General features: G+C 46.9%; 1 protein-coding gene across 2 annotated transcripts; it reads left to right on the forward strand.

Moving 5' to 3' along the window:
* Positions 1-3,376: 3,376 nt before the first annotated feature.
* FES (FES proto-oncogene, tyrosine kinase) lies at positions 3,377-19,882 on the forward strand. Of its 2 annotated transcripts, XM_087704459.1 has the most exons (18): positions 3,377-3,805; positions 4,306-4,479; positions 4,615-4,711; positions 6,899-7,082; positions 7,390-7,527; positions 7,622-7,750; positions 7,912-8,034; positions 8,678-8,864; positions 9,109-9,201; positions 12,391-12,600; positions 13,750-13,872; positions 13,951-14,004; positions 14,773-14,891; positions 15,765-15,859; positions 16,147-16,270; positions 16,606-16,763; positions 16,957-17,079; positions 19,481-19,882. In XM_087704459.1, the coding sequence occupies exons 1-18, from the start codon at positions 3,590-3,592 to the stop codon at positions 19,615-19,617; spliced, it is 2,484 nt and encodes an 827-aa protein (XP_087560585.1). In that variant the 5' UTR covers positions 3,377-3,589; the 3' UTR covers positions 19,618-19,882. The 2 variants fall into 2 exon arrangements, with proteins under 2 accessions (XP_087560585.1, XP_087560587.1); XM_087704461.1 differs by lacking the exons at positions 16,147-16,270; positions 16,606-16,763.
* Positions 19,883-20,180: the final 298 nt, after the last annotated feature.

The following is a 20,180-nucleotide window of genomic DNA, read 5'->3' on the forward strand; positions in this document are numbered from 1 at the left end:
TTTCTCTACATTGAATTTCATTTCGTTCGATAGGTCCCAGTGTTCAAGTATTTTCTGGGGGCTGTAAGAGAATTGGGGGAATCATTTAAACCTGAGGAGGGCTATAAATCATAGAATCATATTATATCCTTGAGCATGAGAAATGAATGGTACAGAGGCTCAGCACTTGTTTTCAGACAGCCAGAGAACAGTATAAAAATCAGACTTAAGTTATAGGGAGGAAGATTACAGAAAGCAGTTTGAGAGGAGAAGCAGAGAGAGGGGGGCCTAATGGCCACAAGGTGGAAGTCTGGGGGTCCCAATTGGTGAAGGCTATAGGCTAAAAACTCAACCTCAGGCAGGGAAGCTGGCTGGGTGACCCTGGGCTCCTCCCCCTCTCAGGACATCATCCCCAGGCTGGTTGTTGTGGGGAAAATAGGAGGAGGGAGGAGTATTGTATGTGTTTTCCACCTTGAGTTACTTATAAAAATAGAAAAGGCGAGATAAAAATAAATAAAAACTACCTTTTCTGGAGGCCTCTGGATCTTTATAGCAGGCTCCTATCTTTTGTTTAAGGAAACTACCTTGGGGCACCTCACCTGGCACTCAGCTTAATGGCAGCCGTGTGTGTGTGTGTGTGTGTGTGTGTGTGTGTGTGTGTGTGTGTGTGTGTGTGTGAGAGAGAGAGAGAGAGAGAGAGAAAGAGAGAGAGAGAAAGAGAGAGAGAAAGAGAGAGAGATTTTTGCAGGAGAAATGGTCCTTTAGCTCAGTGTTTTTCAACCACTGTGCCGCGGCACACTAGTGTGCCATGACATAGTGTAAGGTGTGCCGTGGGAAAATTACTTTATATATAGTCAATATAGGCACAGAGTTAAAAAATTTTTAACATTTTCTAATGGTGGTGTGCCTCGTGATTTTTTTCATGAAAAAAGTGTGCCTTTGCACAAAAAAGGTTGAAAAACACTGCTTTAGCTTACAGAGGAAAAATAATATAGCCCCACTTCTTGTTACACTTTAATTCAAATATTAATTCCACAAGGAGATAATTATGGAGCTGCCCAGATCATGATAATACAAGTAGTCCTCAACCTACAACTTTTCATTAGCAATTTCCTTAAGCAAGTGATCCTTTGATTCAGTTTCCTGGCTTCTCCGGTTTTCTGGAGATTCCCAGTGTTAATCAGTAGCTGTGGAGACACACGAAAGCTGCTTCCTCCACAGGCTCTCTGCCTTCCTCTCATTCACAAAGGAACCTTTAAAAAACAAAACTTCCATGCCATATGACAGAAAGCCCCTTTCCTTGTGGGGATGTGGATTATGCAGCCTGGCATGCAGGCTCCATTCCTAACACTAATTGCTCAGAGAAATAGTGGACTCCCCCGACGACCCTCCATTATGGGTGCCTTCATTTGGACTCAGGAGCACTTTTCACATCACACCTTTGAATTAGATCTGGAACTTAAGTGGCAGCTGGAATGTGGACCGACTGAAAGCCACCAGGCTCAACCCAGCAGATCCCAACTCACCACCTGTGTACTTGGTTGTCTCTGCTGGCTGGAACCTGCTCAGGGGGGGGAGGGGGCTGGGCAGCCCATCTGCACTGAGCAAGAAGGGCAGTGGGGCTAGGTAGGAGGGGCCACTTGCCAGGGAGGGGCTTGGAAAGTAGGGGCAGAGGCTGGTGAAGAGAAAGCTCTGTCAGTGAGGAGGAGGGAGAGGAAGAATCCCAACCTGGATTGCCTTGCTATTATTTATTTTTATTTATTTTAGAAAATGTATATTGCCACCTGCTTGCCATGGTGACTCAAGGCAGCTTACGCGGATGGAAATAAAATAATAAGCCGTTTAAGCAGTTGTCAATTTTGTGGCAGTTAAATCCATTGTATGTTATTTATTCTTAGTTCTTTTTAAGCCCCAATTTTATTTTTGTGGAGGGGAAAAATAATTTGTAATGGCAACTGCTCTGCAGTCCTGTGGCCAAGCAAATCCTCTTCCCCTTCTGAGCTGGCTGTGGGGGGAGGAAGGGACTGACTATGTCATATTAGAATTCTACATAACACAAACACAAGGAATAGAACATAATGATACCAGAGTCCTAGATTTTACTTATGGCACGCGAGCTAAAAAAGGTTCGCCATCGCTGCCCTAGATGATAGGCTCAAGATCCAGATGGATCTTGGGACACTTGAAGACTGGGACTTATCTAACAAAATGAAATTCAATATAAAGAAAAGTACTTTTATACTTTTTATACTTTTATACAAGAAAAATCAAAAGTACACATTGACTGGGTGAAATTAGGCTTAATAGCAGTAACTGATCTTGGGAGTCTTAGTGGAGAACCAATTAAATATGAGCCAACAGTGTGTGGCTGCAGCCAAAATAGCCAATGCAATCCTAAATTGCATTAACAGTGGGTGGCACAAGAGGGATACAATCAAGATCAAGTGAGGTACCAATACCACTCTATAAAGCCTTAGTGAGACCACACCTAGAATACTACATCTAGTTTTGGTCATCAGACTATAAAAAAGATGTTGAGACTCTAGTGCGAAGTGCAGAGAAGAGCAACTAGGATGATAGGGGACTGGAGATTAAGACAAGAACGGTTACAGGAACTGGGCATGGCTAGTCTAGGGAAGAGAAGGACCAGGGGAGACATGATAGCAGTGTTTTAATATTTGAGGGGCTGCCACAGAGAGGAAGGAGTCAAGCTATTTTCCAAAGCACTCAAAAGCCAGATAAGGAATAATGGATGGAAACTGATCAAGGAGAGATTCAACCTAGAAATAAGGATAAATTTTCTCACAGTGAGAGCAAACAACCAGTATAACAGAAGTTGCTTTTGGAAATTGTGGGAGTTTCATAACTGGAGGATTTTAAGAAAAGACAGGACTGCCATCTGTTGGAAATGGTTTAAGGTCTCCTGCTTGGGCAGGGGGTTCGACTAGATAACCTAGAAGGTCCCTTCCATCTGTTAATCTGTTAAAGAGCACTCTAGAACGCAGCTGAGTGCAGACCTGTATCCAGATCACTTTTTCATCCGTGGGCTCCAGATAGAGCCCTACTTCTGGCTCACCCGCCGAGCCCACAAGTTCATTTCTGCAAGTTTGGGAAAGGATGAGGGACCCCCTGTTGAATGGCTGCCGACTGATACCTGCACGTAAACAGGTGTTTCCCCCCGTCCCTCCGACAATTTTCAGGGACGCAGAGCCCCATCCGCGCAGGGTTTCTCCAAAGTGGCGGCAAAGGGCAGCCAGCCTCCCCCCGCCGTCCGCTCGCCAGCCCTGTGGGCACCTGTGGGCCGGGACGCCAAGCGGCCTCACCAGCCAGCCAGGACCGCAGCTCCGGGACGCTCCTCTGTCCTTGGAGCGGGGAAAGGAGAAGTGGCGCAGGAAGAGGCAATTCGCAATGTTGGTCGGGCGCCGGGAGGCTTCCTGTTCCTCTTTTGCCTTTCGGACTCGCCCGGGCGCCTGGCCGGCTTCGAGGGGTCGCGGCGACGTGCGCCGAGGAGTGGCGTGGGTCTCCCGGCCGCCAGCCAGCCGCGGCTCGAGGAAAGGGGCTTCGCGGCGGGGCGGGGCAGGAGAGCTCGGTGGCTAACTCCGGGGCGGCAATGGGCTTCGGGCTGGCGCTCGGCTGCCCCGAGGGCCACAGCGCCCTGCTGCAGCTGCAGGAGTCGGAGGTGCGCCTGCTGGAGGGGCTGCGCAAGTGGATGGGGCAGCGGGCCAAGAGCGACCGGGAGTACGCGGCGCTGCTGCACCAGATGCACAGCCTAGCCGGCAAGCAGGAAGGCAACCGACAGTCCCGACTCGGCGGCCAGATCGGTCAGGTAGGCAGCCCCGGGCAGGATCTCGGCTTGCCTCGGCCCGCGCCTTCCCGGTCCGTCGGCTCAGAGCAGCTGCGGCACATCCGAAATGCCCACGGAAGGGCGCGGCTCTCGACTGGCGCAAGAGAGCGGCAGCCGGGTTGCCTTTGGCGCTTCTCCGCTGGGGCTAGGTTTGTCCCGTGACCTCCGACGGCCGTCCTTCCCTTTGCAGGGCCGTTGCCCCTTCTAAAAGACCCAGTGGCTCCAGCGTGGTCAGGCTGGTTGACGATCAAAACCCATTTTAAAAAATCCATCCTTGGAGTTGACCAAACTGCCCTTTCTGATCATGGCACGTTTCCCTCCACCATCCTTCAGCTATCTTGCCTTCTGCTTAATGCAAACTGGTGGCAAAGTGAGGTGCTCTTCCTCAGAAAGATCTTTCCCCAACCAGTGTCTAGAGAGCATCCCCCTCTAGTTCCTCCAGTGGAAGTAGGCCATACTTTTCAGGCTATTCTCTGTTGCAGTGTTGGTGGTCCGTGGTAACCCAGACCGAGGCGCTGAGCCAAGCTCTAGAACGCCATGCGGAAGCCCTGCTGGCTGGACCCCTGAACACCCTGGCCCTGCTTATCCAAGACAAGCAGCAACTGCACCGTTGTTATAGTGAACAGTGGCAACAAATGAACCAGGATTTCATCCGGGTACAGCCATCTAGCTGAGTCCTCCTGGCAGCAACAGGATCCCAGGGAAAGGGCTAGGAAATATTGGGGTGGGATGGGGTGGGGAAATCCACCAGGGCAGCCAGCCCTTCTGAGCTTCCTTCTTGGCTTTTCCAGACCACCCAACAAGAACCAGAGCGCCTGAGAGCCCAGTACCGCAGCCACATCCGTGAATGTGCACAGGCAAAGCGCAAATACCAGGAGGCCAGCAAAGGTGCGTCCTTTGCCAGGGGCAGAATAGGAGCAAAGCCTTTCTCACCCCCCATCCTGCTTTCTGTCAACAGCTAAATATATGTCTCCAAAGGAGCCTTAGTCTTGACATCTCTTGGGACAGAGACTGTGCTAGATGGTAGGAGCGTTTGTCAATGACCAGACCAGATGCGGCAACTTGAACTCTCAATGATGCCACTAGGCATTGTTTTACAGGTCTTCTCTGGTGTTGCTAGACAGGGAAAGTGTTAGGCTGAGGCCCCTGCTCAGTAGGTTCTGCAGGACTCCACATTCTCTTTATTACATGGTGGAATGAATTATGTTACCCCCTCAATGTAGGATCAGGTTACATCTCTATCCCAGCCAGATGGAAGGCTGTGAAATCCTGTCCTGGAGCTTAGAGACCAGGCATAGGCTCAACCATGGCAAAGCCTCATAAGCTCTGGTTTCAAGGACTTTTTGGCTATAGTGATTTAGCATCTTAATTCTCAATTAGGTGGCACTTCTCCAGCTCCACCTGATATGTCATTTGGATACTTTCTTTGATTCTTGGTTCCTATCCATCAAGCAGATGGTTGAGGAAGCCTTTCCACAAACCCATTTTAGAGGCCCTTCTCACATCACTCTGGCCTAAGTCAACTCAGTTTGGATTACTGCAATGTGCACTAAATGGAGCTACCTTTGAAGACTACTCAGAAGCTACAGCTGGTCCAGAATGTGGCTAAATAAGTGCCTTCTCTGCCCACCCCTTTGCCCATGTAACTCAGCTAGTTACAGCTACTCTGCAAGTTGTGCTTATTATTGCTAGGCTTCTGGCTGCTTTCAACCAGCCATCCACTACTTAGTCTGCCGGTAGGCACTCAAAAAGTCCTCTCCAGCTTAGGGTCCAACTGCTGCAGGATTGTTTTTTGGTGTATTTCAGTTAAAGGAGTGAAGAGTTTACCTTGATTTATTGGATGTTGAACATGAATAAGAATGACATACTGCAGTTCTTCAATAATAATTCATAATCCATGAAGACCACATAATAAACATTTTAAAAAACACATAATCCAGAAGAGCAACATACAAGCATACATGCAGAGAGAAAAAAACGTATCCATGCCTCTTTCAGATGGCCTAAGAATAAAATGGGTATTTTGAAGGATGTCTGGGGTGGAGGGCCTGCAGGAAGGCCATCTCCACTACCCAGCCAAGTGTTTCTTGCTGACCTAAGCAATGTGCCCTCTCTGCTGGCAAGCGAACCCTGAAGAAGGGGCCACATGGGCCCAATCCTGTAGGGCTCTTGTACATCTGGCTCGTTCAGCAGGCCTGGGAAAGGGGCATGATCTGCTCCCTGAAGGTGTTGGATTGTTATGTAGAAGTCCACTTTGGTTGCCCTTCATTGATACAAGATATGCATTTTTGGTTTGGTACTTAGCTTTTTTAAAAAAGAAATTTGTTTTAATGAGGCCTAACTATTTAGAAAAACAGTCATATTTCTGTGCAATATGCTCATTCTATCACATCCTCCTGATTTGCTCTTATTCTCATCTAAGTGGGCTTGAATGAACCTTTCTTTGCAGATGTGTTGTTGTGCCTCTCTGGTTGTTTAGGTCAGTGTTTTTCAACCTTGGCAACTTGAAGATGTCCGGACTTCAACTCCCAGAATTCCCCAGCCAGCATTCGCTGGCTGGGGAATTCTGGGAGTTGAAGTCCGGACATCTTCAAGTTGCCAAGTTGAAAAACACTGGTTTAGGTAACCTCTTTTATATAATTCCTAAATCCAGAATTTTTTGAGATATAACAGTCATAATTGTGGTAGTATTCATGGAATAGCTGCACCATTGATTTGTGTTACATTATAAATTTAGTTTTTCCTCCGGTTGTCAAGGCTTTCCATTCTGAATTTGGTCTTTTTATAGCAGCTGCATCTCAATTTTTCACTGAACAGAAAATCCCTAAGATGTATAACTGTTACCTGCTTAGTTAGAGGTATTTTGTTCCTTTGCCTATGCTGAGTTGTGTTTGTTCTTTAGAGCCCATTTTTATTTTTAGCAAGGCTCTTCTGTCTGCCAAGGTCCCACCCTGGGTCTTGCTATCCCAGAGACATTGAAAAATCCTTTGCAGGGGGACAGAGCTGCAGGAGTCCACTGATTTGAGTCAGGGAATTGTCTAATGCTACCTTCCACTTCTGTGGCTCTCTCCTCAGACAAGGAACGTGAGAAGGCCAAGGACAGGTATGTCCGCAGCCTCTGGAAGCTCTACTCCCTGCACAACCAATACGTGCTGGCCCTGCGAGCTGCGGAGGTGCAGCACAGCTTCCACTATAAGCAGATCCTGCCCAGCCTCCTCCAGTCCCTGCATGGCCTTTTGCAGGAGATGGCCCAGATCACGTGAGAGCAGCAGCTGACCCCAGATGGGCTTGGGCTGGGTGGGGGGGGGGGGGAAATCGGGTTGGGTTGCTCAGGTGAAACAAAACTAGGTTGGAGGGAGAGAGGAGTAGAGTGGGCACTGCTGGGGTGCAGTTAGCAACATCCTTTTTCTTACCTCTTATCTTTTTCTTCTTGTCTTAATTCCTTTGGCTTAGTATTTCATACTTGTCTGCACTCTGCATACAATCATGCTGACTTCAAAAGGGAACCGCATGTGCATGTGTGAATGCTGTTCTTTCTACCCATCCTCTTGTGTTTGTACCAACAGGAAGGCAACTCTGCAAGAATATGCCAGCATCACAAGCCTGGTACAGGAGGAGATGGTGGTTGTGCACCAAGCCATGGTCAGGGCCATTGACCGCATCCAGCCAGCCACCGACTATGAAGAGTTCCTCCCCCCTTGCAGGTACTGTCTGCTGAGGTTTTGTCTCCTGGCTGGCTGGGAGAGCGAGGGGCCGGTGGCTTTTCATTCTCAGACTGGCTGGGGTCTCTCTCTCCAGGTGTGAGCAGCAGGAGATGCCAGGCATGGTGACCTTTGATAGGAGTTTGCTAGAGGAGGCTGAGACAGAGGTCCTGCAAGAGGGGCAGCTCCAGCTAAATGAACTCACCCTGGAAAGCCTGCAGCACACGTGTGTAGGGGAAGGTGGAGCCCTCTGGGAAGAAGGCGGCCCCTGGGCAGGGAGGTGATCCAGCCCATCTGCATGGCCATTGCTGAGGCCGGGGACTGTGGATGGAAAAAGAGAGATGCCCTCTATGTGTGAGATAGGACACCCCCTTCTCTGCTTTGCAGGCTGATCTCCCTGGAAGAGGAACTGATCAGTGCCACAGAGAGCACTGACGGCCATCGCCGGCATGTCCAGATGCTAGAAACTGAAATCCAGAATGATGAGATGGCAGGAAGCCCAGGAAAACGGTGAGCTTTTGCCACTGAAGCAGGATGCTCCAGATCTTGCCAAATTGCCACTCTGGCTCCTTCACTTATCCAAACGGAAGAGTGCAAACCTTGAAGGGCCAGAAGAGGAGGCCAAGGGAGAGCAGCAAGCTTACCTATGCAAGGCATGCATGCCATTAGATTTGTCTTTCTCCCCCTTTTGCGAGGTTGTGTGAAACACATCTTGCAGCTCTTTGTCCCAGAGGCCAGAAAAGGAGGCAACACCGCAACTCCCTGCCACTCATTCCTCAGTTCCAAAGTCTTTCGCAGCTTTCCCTTTTCTCTGCCTGATGTCCCATAGCGTCCCTCCCATGCCATGATGTACGAGGCATGGGTTCAAGGTGGTCCTTGAAGGCAACTCATTCATTCCCACATTATCTTCATGCAGCAGCTGATTGAAGAGAAAAGCTCCTGCTTTGCATAGAGAAGCTTTGGTTTTTCTCTTCTTAATTGCTGTGTGCAGGCCCACCTGGAAGAAACCACATGCTGGATGCTTTGTGCCAGAGGCCTCCTATCTCTTTGCAGAGTTGAGTGCTCCCTTGACCTTCTGCCACAGATGTGCTACCCTTGGCAAAGCTTCCTTTCCTGTGCATGCTCCGTCCAATGCACCTCTTTTCTTTCGTAGTGTCCTCCTTCTGGGAAGGCAGAAGTCCCTGCATGAAGCTTACCATCTTTTCCATCTTGCTCTGGGCACTCAAGAAAAACTCAAGGCCCAAAGGGATTTGCTGCAACAAAAGCTGGATGAGCTGGGACACCTAGACCCCCCACCTGCCCCAGATCTGCAGGGTGACAGGCAGTTACTCTCTTCTGTGGTGGGTATAAGCAGTGCCCTGCCAAGTCACAGCAAGACAAGGTGGTAGCAAAGCGTGCCTATTGTGCTGATCGGGGAGAAAGGAGGGGCACAAGCAATGGGCTTAGTCCAGCTGCTCCTTTTTCTCTGCCTCACCTCTTGGGTGGGCTGGATTCCAAGCCTTGAGGGGGGGGATGCTCTGCGGTGGTCTCTGACATAGTGCTGCGCCCACACCAAGTTCACCCTCTGCCCTTCTTCTCTGGCAGGAGCAGGACGTTGAACGAGATTGGGGCCGAACACCGCTGGCTTTGGAGGCCCTGAAGCATCACATCTCAGGCATTTTTCGTCCACGTGTCTCAGTGAGTGGTCATCCTCAATTGTTGCTTCTCGCTGCCTCCCTGCCTAGCTGGATTTCCTGAACAGGCAAAGCCAAAAAAGGCCCATGTCCCAAACATCTGCTCCTAAAATATACTAGATGAGGAACTGGCATTTATTCAGAAGTAGCACAATTTTTCCTAACTTTGTTTTTGGATAAAATATTTAAAAAAAATCTTACTGCCACCATCCCAAATTTGAAAACTTAACATTCTTAAAATAGTGTAGAGTGTGAAGGTGCACGGATAGGGTGCTCTGTAAACAGAAGTGGGCGGGGGAAGGGGGAGCAGCTCAAAAAGCGAAACTGGAAGGAGGAAGAGAGCAAAGAAGGAACAAGAAGCAGGAGAGTCAGAGGTAAGACCAGTAGGTCTGTAAAGAAAAGGAGGATTTCAGTCTTAAGCAAAGGCAGAGAGTACCTAGAGAAATTCTGAACCCGCTGACTTTTCATAAGGAACTGAAAGTGGCGTAATTGTAACAACATCAGTTGGGCAAAACAGGGATCTACAGGCATTTCCTATGATCAGAAAAAAAGAGGAAACCAGAAGAAGAACTCCAACAGAGGGACAGTGAAGTTGAGCAATCTAAAGCTGAACCATGCTGTTCCTCTTAGAGGAATTGAAGAGCCATAAAGAGGGGAGACTCAAGAGCCATTTATTCATTTGAAAAGTGGGCATTTGGGCCAGCCTCTGGGGGTCACCGACTTGTCTTTTGACTCACTGATAGAAATGCAAGAAGGGAATGTCTTCCCATCTGCATTTTTTGCACTTCGAGTTTTCTAAGTATTGGACTGGCCTCCTGAAGAAAGAGTTGGACCTTGAGTGCCCTTTGTGCTCAGAATCAGAGTGTCCAATCTCTGCACACTTTACTTCTGAAAGCTCCTAGACCCGTGATGGTGAATCTATGGCACGCATACAACAGGTGGTATGCAGAGTCATTTGTTAGGGCACGCCAGGCCATCCCTGTCAGGTCCAGTGTGCATGCGCATGCTGGCCAGCTGACTTTGGCCTTCTTTTTCAACCATTTTTACCTGGAGGTCACCCAACACACAAACCAGAAGTTTGGGAACAGACTGCTGGTTTGCACGTTAGGCCGTTTTTCATGCTCCAGAGCCTTCAGGAGCCTCCTAAAGCTCGAAAAATAGCCCTGCGGACAAACCGGAGTCACTTCCAAGTTGCCCATAGGGCCATTTTTCGCCCTCCGGAGCCTCCTGAAGGCTCCAGAGAGGGCAAAAACGGCCCTACGGACAAACCAGGTCACAGTTCCTTAACGTCTGCGTTGCCCGTAGGTCCTGAAGCCTCTGGAGGGTCTCCGGGGAGGGGGGAGTTGTTTTTGCCTCCCGCTCAGGAGGCAAAAGCCTCTGGAGCCTGGGGAGGGTGAAAAAAGCGCACCAAAAGCGGGGAGGGGAAGTGCTGGTCATGTACATAGCATTATGGGTGTGAGCACACCTGTGCCCGACCCCCCCTGCAATTCCCCGCTTTTGGCACATGATCCAAAAAAGGTTAGCCACCACTGTCCTAGACTCTCACCTCTCCTTAAAGGTCTGTCTCCTCAATTCAGCTGTGCTCTCATCCCCAGCTCATAGAAATTGAATAATACAATAATTGTGGATGTTTTGATTGCTTTTACTTTTAGAATTGTTCAGTATTAACAGTCATTGAAATGGACAACTATAGAAATTGAATAAAACATTAGATTAACAGAGTTGGAAGGTACCTTATAGGTCATCTAGTCCAACAACCACCCCCCCACTCAAGCAGGAGACCTTACAAATGGTAGTCCAATCTCTTCTTGAAAGGTTCAAGTGATGAAGCCCCCACAACTTCTGAAGGCCACTTCTGTTCCATTAGTGGATTGCTCTCCGCTGTCAGAAAGTTCCTCCTCATTTCTAGGTTGAATCTCTCCTTGGTCAGTTTCCATCCATTATTCCTGGTCTGGTCTTTAGGTGCTTTGGAAAATAGCTTGACCCCCTTCCTCCTCTCTGTGGCAGCCCCTCAAATATTGGAACACTGCTATCATGTCTCTCCTGGTCCTTTTCTTCACTAGACTAGCCATTCCTAATTCCTGCAACCGTTCTTTATACGTTTTAGCCTCCAGTCCCCTTATCATCTTGGTTGCTCTTCTCTGCACTTTTTCTAGAGTCTCAACATCTTTTTTATAGTGTGGTGACAAAAACTGGATGTGGTACTCTAGGTATGATCTTACTAGGGCTTTATAGAATGATATTATTACCTCACTTGATCTTGATTGTATCCCTCTGTTAATACAATTTAGGATTGCATTGGCTTTTTTGGCTGCTGCTGCACACTGCTGGCTCATATTTAGCTGGTTGTCCACCAAGACTCCAAGATCCCTCTCACAGTCACGGCTATTAAGCCTGGTTTCACCCAGTTTATATGTGTACTTTTAGTTTTTCTTACCTAGGTATAGGACTTTGCTTTTCAAGATGAAAATGAGAAAGGGGCAGGCAGGGAAGGTAGGAAGGAAGGAGAAAGAGAGGTTCTTTGTGAGGGGAGGTAGCCAAGGAAGCAGCATTCCTTGGCAGGGAACTGAGCAAAGGCAGAAAGGAAACATAAATTTCAGACCCTCCAAACTGCTGCTTGCTGAAAAGGAAGAAAAAGGGGAGCCCAAAGCTTAAATCCTGGGGGCTGGCATTTGATCTCTCCCATTCTCGCTTCCCTGATCAATTGTAGCTTCTTTAGTTCAGAAGGAGCCACGTGGAGAGGAGGAGGGGTTCCTCCCTGAGTTTTTAAAAGTGAGGTTTTTCTTCCCACTCTACTGCAAGTACAACTGTGGAAGCGTTGTTTCTGGTCTGGGAGATTTGTAAAGGTCCCTTCTCTGACTTTGGATTCGGTTTGTATGTGTGCGTGTGTGTTTCGCACCCTGGCTTCCCTGCTCAATTGTTTTAATTCAGAAGCAGCAATCTGGGGGGAGGGTTTTTTGTTGTTGTGGTCCCCGACCTAAATTGATTAGCTCTGTAATTACCAGAGTAAGCCTACAGTATTTAAAAGCTTTTCTTTTCTTTCTCTGTCACCCTTCCAATTCTAAATGTAACTTGAGGTGGACCTGTCCTTAGTTATCAAGGAGTCACTTTCTGATCAGTCTTCCTGATCTGGCCTCTTCCCATGCAGGAAGATGATTGAAGAAAGTGCCTTGAACTTCTGTCTCTTCCACAGCTGCCACCCTCTTTGCCACAGCTCCCTGAGGTGCAGAAGCCCCTTGGGCAACAGACCTGGTACCATGGCGCCATTCCCCGCGTGGAGGTACAGAAGCTTCTGCAGACCAATGGTGACTTCTTGGTGCGTGAGAGCCAAGGCAAGCAGGAGTACGTCCTCTCAGTGCTGTGGGATGGGCAACCACGACACCTCATCCTTCAGGCTGCTGATGTGAGTTTTCAGGGGGATAGCAGGATACCAGTGGGAGGCCCACACCTTGTGCAAACAAGTCATCAAGCATGTTCCTTTCACCTTTGCTCATTGGGAACAAGCCACCTATTCCAGTACTGACTGACTTCTCTGGCCCTTTTAAAAAAGACCTAAGGGCTTTGATTGAGCAGAACAGAGCCCAAAGTATCCAGAATCTTGTGCATGAAATTGCCAGTGAACTCAACAAAGCTGAGTTTCAGTGCTGCCCTCTGACATCAGAGTACCCATACAGAATTTGGCAGGTGGTGGGTCTGAAGGATGATGCAAGTGGAGTGGATTGGCAATAAGTGTGGCTGTGGCATCATCTGCCTGGACGCTCCCTGGGCTGGAGTTCTGGTCAAAGAAATTTGAGCCACTTTCTTTAACACTACAAGAAAGCTGTTTTGTGCAAAGGACAGTGTTCCCTATTGTAAGGACCTGCCTCAGCTACGTTTCTTCTTAGGAAAGCATGACTCTTGAAACAAATGGTATTTCTAAAGGAACTTTTATTGAGAGAAGTGATTGCACATAAGTCAGGCGGAGTCTGAAGATTCCTGCACAAAGAGTTGAGCTAATTTCCCCTGTTTTCAACCCCCACCCATGTCCACTAATACGAAGCAGCAAAGATGTTATGAGAACTCCGAGGCCAGATGGTGATAATAGGTTATGCTTGGGGACCCACAGCCTTGGGCTAGAACTGGCTGGGAGGGAATCCATCCTGATGGCCTATGTCTAATTCCCATGCGGTGACAGCAGAAGCGAAAGCATTCAAGGCATTCAACCCCAAGAAGCATCCTCCCTACCTTTCTGAATGGCAGTGTTCCAACAGGAACCTGACACCTATTCTCTACATTGTGAATTTCAGCTGGATATGATCTTGGGCCAGCTGTGTTCTGTGATCTTGTATATGTGTATTGCTAGAACCCACAATTCTTGCTCCTTTTCAGGAAGGAAGTTAGGTCTAGTGTGGAATAAAGTTCTGCCACCAGCTGGCTTGGGAGGCTGTAGGTTGGTATGAGAATCTTATTCCTTTGAGGAAAATGTAGAAGAGGAAGCAACAGCATAGAAGGGGTAGTGACTTTTCCCAAAAACTGTACTACTCCAGAGTAATGGCAGGGTGCTCTTTTCCAGAATCTGTACTGCTTGGAGGGTGAGGCTTTCCCTACCATTCCGCTGCTGGTTGACCATTTCCTGAAGTCCAGGCAGCCCATCACAAAGAAAAGTGGTATTGTGCTAGTCAAGCCCATCCCCAAGGTAGGAACCCAATGGTGGTGGTGGTGGTGGTGAGCTGGAGAGTGCTTGGGATGAAATGATGGACTGCTCTTCCAACAGGACAAGTGGGTGTTGGACCATGAAGACATTATGCTGGGGCAGCGCATTGGGCAGGTGAGTGAGATCACAATAGGGCAACCCCTCTGAATGGAGGAAGCACCTGGCTGATCAGTTGTGCCCTCATCCATGCCTAGAACTTTCCTTTCAGAGCAGTAGCTTATTTCACAATCTTCATTTGCGCCCTTCCCCTGCCCCTGAAAAGGACGTTGTCTGCTTCTGGATGTGCTCCTTGTCCAGTCTTTCACCAAAAGGGCACAGTTCAACAGGTGCTGCTCTGGATGCCCCAGGGCTCGGTGTTCACTGCTGCACAAGTTCACCCTACAGTTTTGTTGACCTATATATTCTTTTCCTTTGAGTTCCTGGTCACAAGCCTTTAAGGATGGACCTAACTCTGGTATCACACCCTTTGTTTCTTTGAAATATTTTTTTTCACTTTACAAAGGAGCTGAAATACTTTTTTGTGGATTAGGGGAAAGGCTTATTTAGTTCTGCATGAAGGTCTGTTTTAAATAATAAATATGATGTTTTATTCCAGGGTATTGATTAAAATGTATTGATGTGTTGGTTTAATGTTGTTTCATTGAATTGATTTTGAATTATTGCTTTATATTCTGCTGCAATCTTGTGTTAGTGGTTGGTGGTTGGTCTTTGTGAAAAGTGAGTTATGAAAGCACTTAACAACAGCTGTTCTTTAGAAGTTTAGGAACTTGCTTGTTCTACCAGAATGCAGCAAATTTCGAGCCCACTTTTCTAGCCTTTGGCTACTCCTTGCCATGCCAAAGGAGGGGCTGGTGCTATGTGGCTTTGGCTTTTGTTCCACAGGGAAATTTTGGAGAGGTCTTCAGTGGAGTTTTGCGTGGCAGTAACACTCCAGTGGCTGTGAAATCCTGCCGCGAAACACTTCCAAATGAGCTGAAGGCCCGGTTTTTGCAGGAGGCTGGGTATGTATGATTCTTTGTTATCCGAGGCCTTCAGCCAATCTCCACAGCACATACACCAAGAACATGTTCAGGATTTTCCTTTCAATAGAAGTTGAGAGAACGCACAGCTCTCTCACTGGCTGTCCAGTGACTGGCACTTTTTTTTAGCAATAGCAGTAGACTTATATACCGCTTCATAGGGCTTTCAGCCCTCTCTAAGCGGTTTACAGAGTCAGCATATTGCCCCCAACAACAATCCGGGTCCTCATTTTACCCACCTCGAAAGGATGGAAGGCTGAGTCAACCCTGAGCCGGTGAGATTTGAACCGCTGAACTGCTGATCTAGCAGTCAGCTGAAGTAGCCTGCAGTGCTGCATTTAACCACCGCGCCACCACGCCATCTTTCCCAGCTTAAAGGCAGATTCTGGGGAGTTTCCTGGAGGGAGGCATTCAAAGATTCCGCCTATTTTGGCAGATCAGCAGAGAGCCTCTGTGTGATTCCCTGGGAATCCCCTGCCTTTGCCATCTCATGGCTTATCTATGTTTGAGGCTGGAAGGCCCTCTTCTGAGCATCTGAGGCAGTGGGCATAGGAGGGGCCCCTTGGTCCAAGAAAGTTGGCTGTGAAGGCTTCAGTAATTTGCTTGCAAATCTTCCTTAACCAGAGATATTAGGGAATTAGGATACGGAAATCTTAACAACTAGATAAATTTCCTGTAGCATCCCAATCCTTTTGCAAGCCATCCACAGATATGCAGAAGGGTGCTACCAATTCTGAAGCATGTGCTGAATTTCTGCACTGCATATTTTGCAACTGCCATCCTTTCCCAGGATCTGAGAAGCCCTGATCTGAATCTGTCCCCTTCCACCTGTGTCTTCTCTGACTCCCCCTACAGGATCCTGAAGCAATATAGCCACCCCAATATTGTGCGACTCATTGGAGTCTGTACTCAGAAGCAGCCAATCTACATTGTCATGGAGCTTGTAAAGGGTAAGTCTGCCCTTTTGCTCCACTTGCTTTCTTGAAGCTTGTACCCAGTATTCTGCCCTCCACCAACCTTTACAGGAAGAAATGATGTTGGCTTAAGAACGTTGTCTCTACCTGCCTTGCTAGAGGCTACTCCGTGAATGCCCAGGTGCCCCTCCTCTTTTTTCCGCTGCTCACCTGAACCCCCCTGGATCCTGGGGAGCTCTGCTGATGAAAAGCTGAACTAGTTTTCACAAATGGGAATGCTCCTGTCCCAGAGTGGCCCCAGCCTCTGCCTTCTCCCTCCTCAGGGGGCGACTTTTTGACTTTCCTGCGCAATGAGAGGGCTCAGCTCACAGCCAAGGTGCTCCTGAAAATGATGGAGAATGCTGCCGCAGGGATGGAATACCTGGCCAGCAAGCACTGCATCCACCGGTGAGTCTGCTCAGCCCAACCTGTGGCCAAGTCAGGAGGACCTTGTTATAGGGTTAGCGGATTCCCCGATGCCTCTGCCTGGGAATGTCAACTGGTCCTTTCCAATCTGTCCCATGACCGAGGCTGCTGGTTGCTGCAAGAGGGGCACGGTTACCCTGAGCAAGATTTGACGAAGTGAGTCACCTTGTACCTGGGTGAAAAAGCCAGGAGACCCTCTCTTCTGTTTGAAGAAGACAGAGAAATGGCAAGATGGCCATTTGTAGAGGCTACTGGAAAAGTACCTGACTACAACTGGACTTGAGCATGACACAGGCGCCTCTGATTCTGCTTTCCAGAGATCTGGCAGCACGGAACTGTCTGGTGACGGAAAGTAACACACTGAAAATCAGCGATTTTGGGATGTCACGGGAACAAGTGGATGGCATTTACTCCTCGACGAGTGGAATGAAACAAATCCCTGTGAAGTGGACAGCTCCAGAGGCACTCAGTTACGGTACATGGTTTCTGGCCCTGCAAATGCCATAGTCCAGGCCTGCTGTGGAGTCTTGGCTGGGTTATTTTTAGCTGCTGCAATGGATATTGAGCTTCTTGCAACTGCCTTGTCTAATCCCTGACAGAAATCTCTCCTTGAAGATTATGGGCAGTCTCCATGCTTCCAGCTCATGCCTGCTAATCTTCCCTCCTAGGTCGGTATTCCTCAGAAAGTGATGTCTGGAGCTTTGGGGTCCTGCTGTGGGAAGCTTTCAGCCTGGGTGCTACACCATATGCCAGTATGAGCAACCAGCAAACCCGTGAAATTGTGGAGAAGGGTGAGTCCTAAAAGGGCTTTATGGCGGAGCAGAAGGCACGGCGTGGCATAGTCCATGGCTGGGAATCTGAGCAAAAACCCAGAAACTATGGCAAATGATTCTGAAGAGGGTTGGGAACTGCTCAAATGCTGCAGGCTCAGGTATACCTGGAAACGAGACTTGAGACCTAAACAAGAAGGTAGAGGGTTGGAAGTGAGAGGGGGCAAACCACAGGCGTTCGGTAATTAGTTGCCCTGCAAATCCTTCTGTTGCTCTGCTTTCAGAATCCAATACATTCTTTGAAAATACTTATAGTGAATGAATGGTTGGTGAAGATGGTGGAGCTTGCTGAGATGGGCAGGTTGATTTGTTTGAGTAGACAAAAGATAATATCTAAGTTTATTGCTGACTGGAAACCCCTTATGGACTTTCTGCATAAAACAGAAAAATATAAATGTATAGATTTGATGATTGAATAGGATAGATTACAGCAAGAAGAGAGTCACAATATAACTTCAGAAAAAGTGATCAATTTATATTTTGACTTATATGCTACAAAGAAGATTGGAAGCCATATCATTTCTTTCTTTCTTTCTTTCTTTCTTTCTTTCTTTCTTTCTTTCTTTCTTTCTTTCTTTCTTTCTTTTTCTTTCCTTCCTTCTTTCTTTCTTTCTGTCTTTATCTTCTCTTTGTCTCTCTTTGTCTCTCTCTTTCTCTTTTAGTTCTGTTCTTTTTTCTTGTTTATATTAGTATTAGTTTTTACCTGATTTTAAGACTTTTAATATCAATACACGCACACACACACACACACACACACACACACACACACACACGTTGTATTTGTAAAAATATTGGGTTTCTTTCTGGATGGTCTCTTATGACCAGCTGATGGACAGAGAATGGAAGCAGTGAACTTCCTCCCATATTTGGGCATACCAGGGGTTGCTGATAAATAAATAAAGGGAGACTAGTATAGATCTATTTCAAGCTATTTAGCTCTCATCAGCTAGCCATACCCTTACTGTGATTTGAACCTGGGCTATCTTACATACTAGGCAGACTTCTTAGTCATTAGGCCACAGGCTCTTATCCGTTATCAGCGAAGCCAGGGTGAAAGGTATCTATTAGATTTTTACAACCCCTGGTAAGCCCCAATTATGGGAGGAAGCTAACTGCTTCCATCATCTGTCAATCGGCTCGTCACAAGAGACCATCATGACAGAAACCCAATATTTTTACTGTTGCCTTTGTTATATTTGTGTTTTTTTATTTTTTTATTTTTATTGTGCTGATAAATAAATAAAGGGAGACAAGAGTACTCTTGTGACGAGCCGATTGACAGACGATGGAAGCAGTTAGCTTCCTCCCATAATTGGGGCTTACCAGGGGTTGTAAAAATCTAATAGATACCTTTCACCCTGGCTTCGCTGATAACGGATAAGAGCCTGTGGCCTAATGGCTAAGAAGTCTGCCTAGTATGTAAGATAGCCCAGGTTCAAATCACAGTAAGGGTATGGCTAGCTGATGAGAGCTAAATAGCTTGAAATAGATCTATACTAGTCTCCCTTTATTTATTTATCAGCACAATAAAATAAAATAAAAACACAAATATAACAAAGGCAACAGTAAAAATATTGGGTTTCTGTCATGATGGACTCTTGTGACGAGCCGATTGACAGATGATGGAAGCAGTTAGCTTCCTCCCATAATTGGGGCTTACCAGGGGTTGTAAAAATCTTATATATACACAGCAAAATATAATACATCCTGGCAAATTGCTAAATCTTCTTCAGGGATCTTCACTTGATATGCTGGCAAAGTGGGATCACTTTGGAGTATGAAATGGTCTGCCCGCTTGGTTTCCCTCATAGGCTCTTTTCATATAGTAAAACTGAATGACAGGTGGTGATATCCGAAACAAAAATCATTTCACAATTCATGTCCCAGCAAGGCTTTTTCCTGGTTAAAGCTTTATACTAAATAAGTATAAGTAACTAAATATATAAAAAGAGAACATCAAACTACAGACAGGTTTGCTGTTAATCATGAAGATACTTGGAAGATAAAATCACTATTATTCAGTGTTGGATTTCAACAATTAACATTCATTTGCTGACTTCAATGGTATGAAAAACGGTTTTATCAGTTCTGGCTGATTTGCCAGCTAAGGTCATTCCTAGATGAACTGTACTACTGCAAGGTGAATGTGCCTTTCCTTAAGGATTACTTTAAAAATTGGTTAGCACAGAGATCAGCCACATAAATTTAACTGCCATAATCAGGTTTGTGATTGGCTGGTTTGTCTGCCCAATTTGATTGGTTGATTGATTGATTTTAATTCTCAGAAAGATATTGAGCTGTGAAAAGGTGCTTTGTTGCTTGTTAGAAATCCCTTCTATAACCTGGTTGCCCCTTTTGCCAGGTATTCGTCTGAATGCTCCAGACCAGTGTCCCGAAGAAGTATACCAGCTCATGTTAAAGTGTTGGGAATACAAACCACAGAAACGACCCAGCTTCAGTACCATACTCCAAGATCTGGTTATGATTCAGAAGAAGTAACAGTGAGAATGTTGATTTCAGGATGTCTGCATGGACACATTTTAAATCCCATGCGGTGCTGACATCCCAAACAATGGCATTTCATTCTTGGTATATCTTTCTAGTCGCACAGACCATCTCCAATCAGGTCACCTGCCAAGCACTCAGCAGTGGTGGCCAGAGAGCCCTAAAGCTTTGGTCTTTGAAGTCATTTATATTTTCTCTAAAATTGATAATTATTATAAAGTTTGGATTATATCCTCAAAAATGTACGCTTAATTGCAAACCCCAATCTTCACCTCAAATAAGATATATAAGATATGAAGCTTCACTTCACTGTGATGGAGTGGAGGTAGGTTTAAATGATGAAACTGGTTACAGAAGCACCACATTATACCAGAAACAAAGCAAGGAATATTTCATCCCAAACACGCCACAATATTCACCATTTACAACCAGGATATAGCAGCATCTGTTCAGATCCTCATGACTACGCACAACCAAGGATTTAAAGGAGGCCAGGCCCAATGAAACACAACCAAATCATCATGGTTCCTAGGAAAGCTGCAGCACTGCTTGTCTTT

Source organism: Thamnophis sirtalis, unplaced genomic scaffold (genome assembly GCF_051295495.1).
Source record: "Thamnophis sirtalis isolate CommonGarterSnake01/CBP01778 unplaced genomic scaffold, rThaSir2_p1.2 scaffold_2, whole genome shotgun sequence".
Lineage (NCBI taxonomy): Eukaryota > Metazoa > Chordata > Lepidosauria > Squamata > Natricidae > Thamnophis > Thamnophis sirtalis.